At 54.0% G+C, this 11,557-nt stretch overlaps 1 protein-coding gene across 1 annotated transcript; it reads right to left on the bottom strand.

Annotated features, from left to right (window-relative positions):
- Positions 1-129: 129 nt before the first annotated feature.
- STUB1 (STIP1 homology and U-box containing protein 1) lies at positions 130-11,354 on the bottom strand. Its single transcript, XM_069734775.1, has 7 exons — positions 10,092-11,354; positions 6,564-6,762; positions 6,147-6,312; positions 5,946-6,036; positions 1,201-1,257; positions 983-1,099; positions 130-892 (listed from the first exon to the last, which is right to left on the bottom strand). Exons 1-7 carry the CDS (start codon positions 10,272-10,274, stop codon positions 767-769), a joined length of 939 nt encoding a protein of 312 aa, XP_069590876.1. The 5' UTR covers positions 10,275-11,354; the 3' UTR covers positions 130-766.
- Between the last annotated feature and the right edge of the window lie 203 nt (positions 11,355-11,557).

Raw genomic sequence — 11,557 nt, 5'->3', positions numbered from 1 at the left:
GCTTAAAGGGATCATCGCATGACCGTGTATGGGCAGTGGTGACAGTCGGCAGGGATGTGCGGCCATACTGACTGTCTCCTCCGAGGACACCCCCCACCTCCAGAAACAACGGGACTCTCCAGCCGCAAAGCATCCGCATAACCGCTTTAATATTTGCACTGTGCATTCACAGGAGAAGCCGACACACTACCCCGACCCTCCCGCCAGACCCTGCGTGTCCGGATACTCATCGGTCGTAAAGGTGGACGGTCCTGCAGCCGCACGGACACTGGGACCTATTTACATCACCTATGTACAAGGAAGAGAGATATAGTGGGGGGTGGGGGCACTGTCTATAGCAGGTTAGTGACCGCCTGTTGTGGAACTACAATTTCCAGCATGTCTGTCCCAGGATGCAACTGGGCTGTAAATAATTATCTGTGGTGCCATCTAGTGTCGAGTTTTCATCCACAAAGCATAATAACACTGGGTATGCCGGCGGCCATATTGGCGTAGTCCTCGCGCTCTGCAGAAATCCATGTCTGATCTCTCGCTTGGATTCATTGGTGACCAGCAGCGAGGAGAGAGATGAAACGAGAGCAGCCCCGGAGAGGAGAGAGATGAGAACGGCCCCGAGAAGAGGTCCGGGTTTGTGATCTACGACGGGTGGACAGCGATGGGCGTGAGCGGGACAAGTAAGGCATGAAGGCAAAACAGGCACGTTACGTCGCTCCGCCGCCACTGCCGGACACCTCCGAATATGAGCCACCGCTGGGGGAGCGCCCCGCTAATAGTCCTCCACCCAACCGTTCTCCGATATGAAGGCGTCGATCACCTCCTTCATGGCGAGGTTCGGGATCAGCTGATCCTGGGTCAGGGGGCTCCGGGTCACCGGATCAAAGTGTCCCACTCTCTGCAGGAAAATAGATGATTTACCATCAGTCAGGAAGTGGGGGGGTCCACGCTGACCCCGGTTCATCCCCCCCCCCATCATCCCTCTTACCTGGAGGTGCTCCTCGATGTCCTTCCTGTCGTAGGTGATTCCGCTGGGGGTTATACACGGCTCCCGCATCAGCTCAAAGCTGATCTTCCCGCAGAGGTAGTCCGGGATGTCTCGCTTCTAGTCACAAAGAGAAACAATGGGGTGAGTGACAATGGGGCGAGCTGGGAAGGTGGGGTCAACCAACATGGCCGCCGGCCTCCCAGCCCTCGGGATCTCACCTTACGTCTCTCATCCACTTGGGAGAAGAGTTCGTCCATTTCTGCCAAATGTTTGTCCTGCTCACAAAAGAAAGGGGAGTGTGACAACACAGCAATTAATCATAATTAAGCCAGGAGACATAGGCTATTGGTTCAACGTTGACTGTTGAATTTCTGTTTTTCTTCAGTTGGTCAATAAACACAGACTATTGTTCGTAAAAGTTAATTCTTGAATTGAGGTTTGTGAATGGCTGCTGTTTACCTCTTATATCAGCGCCTAGAGGTTATTGTCTGCCATCTTTGGAGGACAGGGACATTGAACAATCGATGTTTGATAATATGTTGATTACCCATTGTACCGGGCCATGCAGTTTGTTGACCCTCAAACACTGAAGCATAAACTATGAACCCTCCAACAATGCGAAATTATCTCATGCCAAGTTCCCCCAATCCTGTGGAGAAATGATTTAATAAGAGCTGTGAACTATAAAAGGTGATCTGCCTCTGTTTCCAGGAACAATCTACAGAACAGCTGCCGGGACACCATGGCCGCATGAAGAGGGACTCTGCAGAACAGCTGCCGGGACACCATGGCCCCATCAAGAGGGACTCTGCAGAACAGCTGCCGGGACACCATGTCCCCATCAAGAGGGACTCTGCAGAACAGCTGCCGGGACACCATGGCCCCATCAAGAGGGACTCTGCAGAACAGCTGCCGGGACACCATGGCCCCATCAAGAGGGACTCTGCAGAACAGCTGCCGGGACACCATGGCCCCATCAAGAGGGACTCTGCAGAACAGCTGCCGGGACACCATGGCCCCATCAAGAGGGACTCTGCAGAACAGCTGCCGGGACACCATGGCCCCATCAAGAGGGACTCTGCAGAACAGCTGCCGGGACACCATGGCCCCATCAAGAGGGACTCTGCAGAACAGCTGCCGGGACACCATGGCCCCATCAAGAGGGACTCTGCAGAACAGCTGCCGGGACACCATGGCCCCATCAAGAGGGACTCTGCAGAACAGCTGCCGGGACACCATGGCCCCATCAAGAGGGACTCTGCAGAACAGCTGCCGGGACACCATGGCCCCATCAAGAGGGATTCTGCAGAACAGCTGCCGGGACACCATGGCCCCATCAAGAGGGACTCTGCAGAACAGCTGCATAACATCATGGCACCATCAAGAGGGACTCTGCAGAACAGCTGCCGGGACACCATGGCCCCATCAAGAGGGACTCTGCAGAACAGCTGCCAGGACACCATGGCCCCATCAAGAGGGACTCTGCAGAACAGCTGCCGGGACACCATGGCCCCATCAAGAGGGACTCTGCAGAACAGCTGCCGGGACACCATGGCCCCATCAAGAGGGACTCTGCAGAACAGCTGCCGGGACACCATGGCCCCATCAAGAGGGACTCTGCAGAACAGCTGCCGGGACACCATGGCCCCATCAAGAGGGACTCTGCAGAACAGCTGCCGGGACACCATGGCCCCATCAAGAGGGATTCTGCAGAACAGCTGCCGGGACACCATGGCCCCATCAAGAGGGACTCTGCAGAACAGCTGCATAACATCATGGCACCATCAAGAGGGACTCTGCAGAACAGCTGCCGGGACACCATGGCCCCATCAAGAGGGACTCTGCAGAACAGCTGCCAGGACACCATGGCCCCATCAAGAGGGACTCTGCAGAACAGCTGCCGGGACATCATGGCCCCATCAAGAGGGACTCTGCAGAACAGCTGCCGGGACACCATGGCCCCATCAAGAGGGACTCTGCAGATCAGCTGCAAAACACCATGGCGCCATCAAGAGGGACTCTGCAGAACAGCTGCCAGGACACCATGGCCCCATCAAGAGGGACTCTGCAGAACAGCTGCCGGGACACCATGGCCCCATCAAGAGGGATTCTGCAGAACAGCTGCCGGGACACCATGGCCCCATCAAGAGGGACTCTGCAGAACAGCTGCATAACACCATGGCACCATCAAGAGGGACTCTGCAGAACAGCTGCAAAACACCATGGCCCCATCAAGAGGGACTCTGCAGAACAGCTGCCGGGACACCATGGCCCCATCAAGAGGGATTCTGCAGAACAGCTGCCGGGACACCATGGCCCCATCAAGAGGGACTCTGCAGAACAGCTGCATAACATCATGGCACCATCAAGAGGGACTCTGCAGAACAGCTGCCGGGACACCATGGCCCCATCAAGAGGGACTCTGCAGAACAGCTGCCAGGACACCATGGCCCCATCAAGAGGGACTCTGCAGAACAGCTGCCGGGACACCATGGCCCCATCAAGAGGGACTCTGCAGAACAGCTGCAAAACACCATGGCGCCATCAAGAGGGACTCTGCAGAACAGCTGCCAGGACACCATGGCCCCATCAAGAGGGACTCTGCAGAACAGCTGCCGGGACACCATGGCCCCATCAAGAGGGATTCTGCAGAACAGCTGCCGGGACACCATGGCCCCATCAAGAGGGACTCTGCAGAACAGCTGCATAACACCATGGCACCATCAAGAGGGACTCTGCAGAACAGCTGCCGGGACACCATGGCCCCATCAAGAGAGATTCGGCAGAACAGCTGCCAGGACACCATGGCCCCATCAAGAGGGACTCTGCAGAACAGCTGCAAAACACTATGGCCCCATCAAGAGGGACTCTGCAGAACAGCTGCAAAACACCATGGCCCCATCAAGAGGGACTCTGCAGAACAGCTGCAAAACACCATGGCCCCATCAAGAGGGACTCTGCAGAACAGCTGCAAAACACCATGGCCCCATCAAGAGGGACTCTGCAGAACAGCTGCAAAACACCATGGCCCCATCAAGAGGGACTCTGCAGAACAGCTGCCAGGACACCAAGTCTCTCTACAGAACAATCAAGGCATCATCAAGGGGAACACATTTGACATTCTACAGGATGCCAGCTTAAGCACCATGGCACTAGCTGGGAGGATACAGATCTGCTCCATTGACTATCACTAAATCTATGGAGACATTTTGGGAAGCCAGGATTGAGACGCTCCGGTCACCTGGCCCCACGGAGATGTTCAGAGAGGCCAGGTTGTGACCCTAAGGTCACCTGGCCACGTGCTTCAATGGATGGTCAGCTTCCTAAGCTTGTCGACACCTCCTCTCTGTGGGCATCCGCCAAAAGTGGGGTGCAGTAGGTAGGGTAGTCAGCCCTGGAAGCCCAGAAGTCCCAGCTGCTCTAATCCTGGCGACTCAATGTGTGCGCCATCTTGGGTTATTTTCTTGGACTGTTCTATGTGTTATTGTCCGTTTGGTGGTTCAATAAAGTATTGCCACGCTGTTTTCCCCTCACCCTGTGTTGTCCGAGTAGTATTTTGCCCACAGAAAAGGAGAGTGGTGGGATGAGCCCTGGTCTATGCGTTCTCGGGCCTGCGGACGTGAGCACCCACTGACCCCCGTGTCTCCACATTTTGTTGCAGCAGTGGGATACTATTCAGCCCGGAGAAGCTGCAGAAGACTGGTGTTTGTAGACACTGTCCAAGGGCTCCTCAACCAGCGAGGCATACACACAGACCATAGGTGAGGCATGCTCAGCAGGTTTCAAACACCAATATATCTAACCCCACCAGTTCAGCCTTGAGAAGAAGATCAGAGAGGATATAAAGCCTCAACGGGAAACTCAACTACAGGAGTTGTGCTTGCTTCGACGGCTCGAATACAAGACCACCAACACTCGGTCGGATTTGATACAGGAATCGGGATGCGGAGCACGCCATGTGTGGACACAATGACACGTCAATTACATGAGAAGTTACCCAGGTCAGGCCGAGGACCAGGAGAAGGGTGAGTATAATCCCATCATGTCTGGCTAATCAAGATGGGGGAGTAATGTGACAACACAGCATTCAATCTTAATTAGGCCAGATGTCTATTTTCAGTCGCCCATGAGGCATAGGCTACTGTCTGAATGTTGACTATTGAATTTATGTGTTTTTCTTCAGTGGGTCAAGAACCATAGACTGTTGTCATACGAGTCACAGTTGACTTATATCAGCTCCTACCGTTTATTGTATTGCTATCTTTAGAGGACAGGGATGTTGAAGAATACATGTTTGCTAATATGTTGATTACCCATTGTATAAGTCCACCTGGTTTGCTGACCTGCAAAACAGAGAAGGATGAACTATGCAGCCATAGATACGTTTCAGTAAGCCAGAATTGGGACCATCCGGTCAACTGACCCCATGGAGATGTTCGGAGAAGCCAGGTTGTGACCCTCTGGTCACCTGGCCATGTACCTCAATGGACTGTCTGCTTCCCTAAGCTTGTTGTTACCTCTTCTCTGTGGGTGACCGCCAAAAAGGGGTGACACCGTTGGGGCGTAGTCGGCCCTGGAAGCCCCGAAGTTGCAGCTACTTTAATCCCGGAAAGTCAGTGGAAGGGTGAAACTCTGTAATTTTGCACTATCTGGGTTCACAGGGAGTCAGAGAATAGAGAGGAGCTGCAGTGTAGAGAATGGCTGATAACAGGGAACAATAGCCTGTATTATATACACCACTAATCGAGAAGGGCAGCAGTGTAGAGAATGGCTGATAACAGTGAACAATAGCCTGTATTCATATGCACCGCTGAGCGCGTTGCCCGCCGCCTGTCTCGTACCAGGTACACGCAGGTCTATCCTCCGACCTTCATTAATGTTTAACCCCATGCCACGTAATCAGGTCCGCGCGCTCCGCAGTGCAGGGGGGGAGGGGCAGACGTCTGTACACCCTGGGACTTACGTGCTTGGTGGCCACTCCGGACAGCTGGACCCGGCTCCGGGTCTCCTCCACGTTCTCCTCCTCGTGTTTCCTCTTCGTCTCTTCCAGCTCCCTGTGAAGTGGAAACAGGCGAGAGGTCGGAGGCGGCATCTAAAGGGTTATAGGGGTGATCGGCGGCGGGGGGCGCTGCACAGGGCGGTGCATGCGATGGCGGCTCCTCACCTCTCCTTCTCCACCAGGATCAGCTTGGTGAGATAGGCGTGCAGCTCGTTCTCCTGGTTGATCCTCCGCTCCTCGATGTTGTTCCACCGCTTCTTCTTGGCGATCCGCAAGGCGCTGGGGATGTCGTCTCCGAAGTTCAGCCTCTGCTCCTTGGCCAGACTGTACGCTGCGGAAAACAGACCATTAGCGTCAAATTTACTGTGGAAACCATCAGCAAGTATGGCCGGATCTCATCTCCATAGGGGAGACACTGATCAGGCTTCTTGGCAGCAATCGACCTGCTTGCTGATGGTTTCCAGATAATTTATTTTCCTACAACTACACGTATGGAAGCTTTTATCACTATAACAGTAATTTAAAGGGATTGTCAAGATTCCGGATTATTGGAATTCTCCCTCCTGCCCGCTGGGCTCGCACCTCTCTGCAGGTTGGCGATGGCCTCGTCGTAGTTCTCCATCTCCATCTGGCACTGCCCCAGGAAGAAGTGCGCCTTGACGGACTGGCAGTCCAGCTCCAGCGCGTGCTTACAGTCCGCCAGCGCCTTGTCCAGCTGCTGCATCTTCAGGTAGCACAGCGCGCGGTTGGTGTAGTACACCGCGATGGAGGGGTTCCGGGTCTGAACAGTGCACAGAGAAAGAAATCAGAACCGACACAGCAGCGCAGAGGATTTCAGCACAAAATCAAGATAATGTGACAGATGAGGCTGCACATGACAGAGGGGGTGTCCTGAGGGTCCCCAGCAGCACAGAGTGTTACAGCAGAGGTGTATAATGTGGAGGATAAGGCTGCACATGACAGAGGGGGTGTCCTGAGAGTCCCCAGCAGCACAGAGTGTTACAGCAGAGGTGTATAATGTGGAGGATAAGGCTGCACATGACAGAGGGGGTGTCCTGAGGGTCCCCAGCAGCACAGAGTGTTACAGCAGAGGTGTATGATGTAGAGGATAACGCTGCACATGACAGAGGGGGTGTCCTGAGAGTCCCCAGCAGCACAGAGTGTTACAGCAGAGGTGTATAATGTGGAGGATAAGGCTGCACATGACAGAGGGGGGTGTACGGAGGGTCCCCATCAGCACAGAGTGTTACAGCAGAGGTGTATGATGTAGAGGATAAGGCTGCACATGACAGAGGGGGGTGTCCTGAGGGTCCCCATCAGCACAGAGTGTTACAGCAGAGGTGTATGATGTGGAGGATAAGGCTGCACATGACGGAGGGGGTGTCCTGAGGGTCCCCAGCAGCACAGAGTGTTACAGCAGAGGTGTATGATGTAGAGGATAAGGCTGCACATGACAGAGGGGGTGTCCTGAGGGTCCCCAGCAGCACAGAGTGTTACAGCAGAGGTGTAAGATGTGGAGGATAAGGCTGCACATGACAGATGGGGTGTCCTGAGGGTCCCCAGCAGCACAGAGTGTTACAGCAGAGGTGTATAATGTGGAGGATAAGGCTGCACATGACAGAGGGGGTGTCCTGAGGGTCCCCAGCAGCACAGAGTGTTACAGCAGAGGTGTATGATGTAGAGGATAACGCTGCACATGACAGAGGGGGTGTCCTGAGGGTCCCCAGCAGCACAGAGTGTTACAGCAGAGGTGTTTGATGTGGAGGATAAGGCTGCACATGACAGAGGGGGTGTCCTGAGGGTCCCCAGCAGCACAGAGTGTTACAGCAGAGGTGTATGATGTGGAGGATAAGGCTGCACATGACAGAGGGGGTGTCCTGAGGGTCCCCAGCAGCACAGAGTGTTACAGCAGAGGTGTTTGATGTGGAGGATAAGGCTGCACATGACAGAGGGGGGTGTCCTGAGGGTCCCCGGCAGCACAGAGTGTTACAGCAGAGGTGTATGATGTGGAGGATAAGGCTGCACATGACAGAGGGGGTGTCCTGAGGGTCCCCAGCAGCACAGAGTGTTACAGCAGAGGTGTATGATGTGGAGGATAAGGCTGCACATGACAGAGGGGGTGTCCTGAGGGTCCCCAGCAGCACAGAGTGTTACAGCAGAGGTGTATGATGTGGAGGATAAGGCTGCACATGACAGAGGGGGTGTCCTTAGGGTCCCCAGCAGCACAGAGTGTTACAGCAGAGGTGTATGATGTGGAGGATAAGGCTGCACATGACAGAGGGGGTGTCCTGAGGGTCCCCAGCAGCACAGAGTGTTACAGCAGAGGTGTATGATGTGGAGGATAAGGCTGCACATGACAGAGGGGGTGTCCTTAGGGTCCCCAGCAGCACAGAGTGTTACAGCAGAGGTGTATAATGTGGAGGATAAGGCTGCACATGACAGAGGGGGTGTCCTGAGGGTCCCCAGCAGCACAGAGTGTTACAGCAGAGGTGTATGATGTGGAGGATAAGGCTGCACATGACAGAGGGGGTGTCCTGAGGGTCCCCAGCAGCACAGAGTGTTACAGCAGAGGTGTATGATGTGGAGGATAAGGCTGCACATGACAGAGGGGGTGTCCTTAGGGTCCCCAGCAGCACAGAGTGTTACAGCAGAGGTGTATGATGTGGAGGATAAGGCTGCACATGACAGAGGGGGGTGTCCTGAGGGTCCCCGGCAGCACAGAGTGTTACAGCAGAGGTGTAAGATGTGGAGGATAAGGCTGCACATGACAGATGGGGTGTCCTGAGGGTCCCCAGCAGCACAGAGTGTTACAGCAGAGGTGTATAATGTGGAGGATAAGGCTGCACATGACAGAGGGGGTGTCCTGAGGGTCCCCAGCAGCACAGAGTGTTACAGCAGAGGTGTATGATGTAGAGGATAACGCTGCACATGACAGAGGGGGTGTCCTGAGGGTCCCCAGCAGCACAGAGTGTTACAGCAGAGGTGTTTGATGTGGAGGATAAGGCTGCACATGACAGAGGGGGTGTCCTGAGGGTCCCCAGCAGCACAGAGTGTTACAGCAGAGGTGTATGATGTGGAGGATAAGGCTGCACATGACAGAGGGGGTGTCCTGAGGGTCCCCAGCAGCACAGAGTGTTACAGCAGAGGTGTTTGATGTGGAGGATAAGGCTGCACATGACAGAGGGGGTGTCCTGAGGGTCCCCAGCAGCACAGAGTGTTACAGCAGAGGTGTATGATGTGGAGGATAAGGCTGCACATGACAGAGGGGGTGTCCTGAGGGTCCCCAGCAGCACAGAGTGTTACAGCAGAGGTGTATGATGTGGAGGATAAGGCTGCACATGACAGAGGGGGTGTCCTTAGGGTCCCCAGCAGCACAGAGTGTTACAGCAGAGGTGTATGATGTGGAGGATAAGGCTGCACATGACAGAGGGGGTGTCCTGAGGGTCCCCAGCAGCACAGAGTGTTACAGCAGAGGTGTATGATGTAGAGGATAACGCTGCACATGACAGAGGGGGTGTCCTGAGAGTCCCCAGCAGCACAGAGTGTTACAGCAGAGGTGTATAATGTGGAGGATAAGGCTGCACATGACAGATGGGGTGTCCTGAGGGTCCCCAGCAGCACAGAGCGTTACAGCAGAGGTGTATGATGTGGAGGATAAGGCTGCACATGACAGAGGGGGTGTCCTGAGGGTCCCCAGCAGCACAGAGTGTTACAGCAGAGGTGTATGATGTGGAGGATAAGGCTGCACATGACAGAGGGGGTGTCCTTAGGGTCCCCAGCAGCACAGAGTGTTACAGCAGAGGTGTATGATGTGGAGGATAAGGCTGCACATGACAGAGGGGGGTGTCCTGAGGGTCCCCAGCAGCACAGAGTGTTACAGCAGAGGTGTATGATGTGGAGGATAAGGCTGCACATGACAGAGGGGGTGTCCTGAGGGTCCCCGGCAGCACAGAGTGTTACAGGGAGTGAGGGTATTGATAATGTGAAGTCGGGACCATTCCCGTGTGACCATGATGAGGACAGGATGGTGTCATATGAGAAGTGGGTGTCAGTGGTCACATATACTGGTCTCACAGCAGCACAGAGTATTTTCCTTGTGTGGACACTTACGATGGCTTTGCTGTAGCAGGAAACTGCTTCTTGGTATTTTCTGGCTACGAACAGCCTGTTGCCCTGTTCCTTCAGCTCCTGGGCACTGACACTCTTCTCTGGACTCCCCCCAATGCCCCCCGGACTGCCGCTGACTCCAGATAGACGACCTCCGCCGCTCCCGCTCTCCTCCTTCCCCTTCATCCCAGGACCTCCGGGGGTCACCCCTCCAAACCTGGGGATGCTTGGTGCCACCCCCAATTTCACTGCAGAGACGGGACCCCTAAATCTGGAGGGGACCCCCTTCTATCAGTGATGTCAAGAGTCAAAGTCTATCCTCCAGGGGACAATTAATAAGAAGTCGCGGGCACCATGACAGGAGGACGAAGGCCCCCTACACCCTCATAATAGCAGCCAGAAAGCACGGGGGGTTGCAAGTAGGACCCCAGAGGCTCAGATCTCAATACAACCTATACACTGTGTAATACAGGGGAGGACACTATACAGAACCTTATACACTATATAAGAGAGGACAATATACAACACCCTATACACCGTATATAAGAGGGGAGGACACTATATAACACCTTATACACTGTATATAAAAGGGGAGGACACTATATAACACACTGTATATAAGAGGGGAGGACAGTATACAACACCCTATACACTGTATATAACAGGGGAGGACACTATATAACACACTACACACTGTATATAAGAGGGGAGGACACTATAACACACTGTATATAAGAGGAGAGGACACTATACAGCACCTTATACACTATATCAGAGAGGAGGACACTATACAGCACCTTACACACTGTATATAAGAGGGGAGGACACTATATGACACCTTATACACTGTATATAAGAGGGGAGGACACTATATAACACCTTATACACTGTATATAAGAGGGGAGGACACTATATAACACCTTATACACTGTATATAAGAGGGGAGGACACTATATAACACCTTATACACTGTATATAAAAGGGGAGGAGACTATTTATGAACCTGTAGACTGCGTATTACAGAGGGGGACCCTACAGCTCACCCTTCACACAGTCTAATAGGGGGAGGGCCCTATGCAGAGGGTCCCGGGCTGCCTACAGTGCCCCCTGTCACATTCGGCAAGGATGTCCCCCTCCTGACCTCCCGCAGTCCTCAGTCACATGGCATTCCGCTTTTCCTGTCCCCCTCAGGCTTCCCGCACTGACACAGCTCCGACCCGGACAGCCCCAGGGTCTCTGGAACCTACAACCTCCAGCCGGAACTTCCGGGGCATCCGCCGACTGACACAGCGTATTTGACAACATTGACATTCGTGTCCTCGTTTACAACAGTGCTTTGTACAGTTGCGGCCATTTTGTCGTAGAGCAAATAATCCGTAAAACAATAGGTAAAATGTCTGAACAAAAATGACCTTGGAGAAGGCGACAATTTTTGCTCGCAATGCGCAACCTCTGGCGTTTAGACTTAC

This window comes from Ranitomeya imitator, chromosome 7, assembly GCF_032444005.1.
Source record: "Ranitomeya imitator isolate aRanImi1 chromosome 7, aRanImi1.pri, whole genome shotgun sequence".
Taxonomy (NCBI): domain Eukaryota; kingdom Metazoa; phylum Chordata; class Amphibia; order Anura; family Dendrobatidae; genus Ranitomeya; species Ranitomeya imitator.
Note: the sequence above shows the minus strand (reverse complement) of the source record. Positions and strands in the feature narration are given on the sequence as shown.

Coding starts and splice junctions, on each gene's coding strand:
- STUB1 (XM_069734775.1), bottom strand. CDS start 10,274: ATGAAGGGGAAGGAGGAGAGCGGGAGCGGCGGAGGTCGTCTATCTGGA. Junction 6,037..6,146: donor ATCCTGGTGGAGAAGGAGAG/GTGAGGAGCCGC, acceptor TCCACTTCACAG/GGAGCTGGAAGAGACGAAGA. Junction 1,258..5,945: donor CCGGAGTGGCCACCAAGCAC/GTAAGTCCCAGG, acceptor TTTTGTGAGCAG/GACAAACATTTGGCAGAAAT.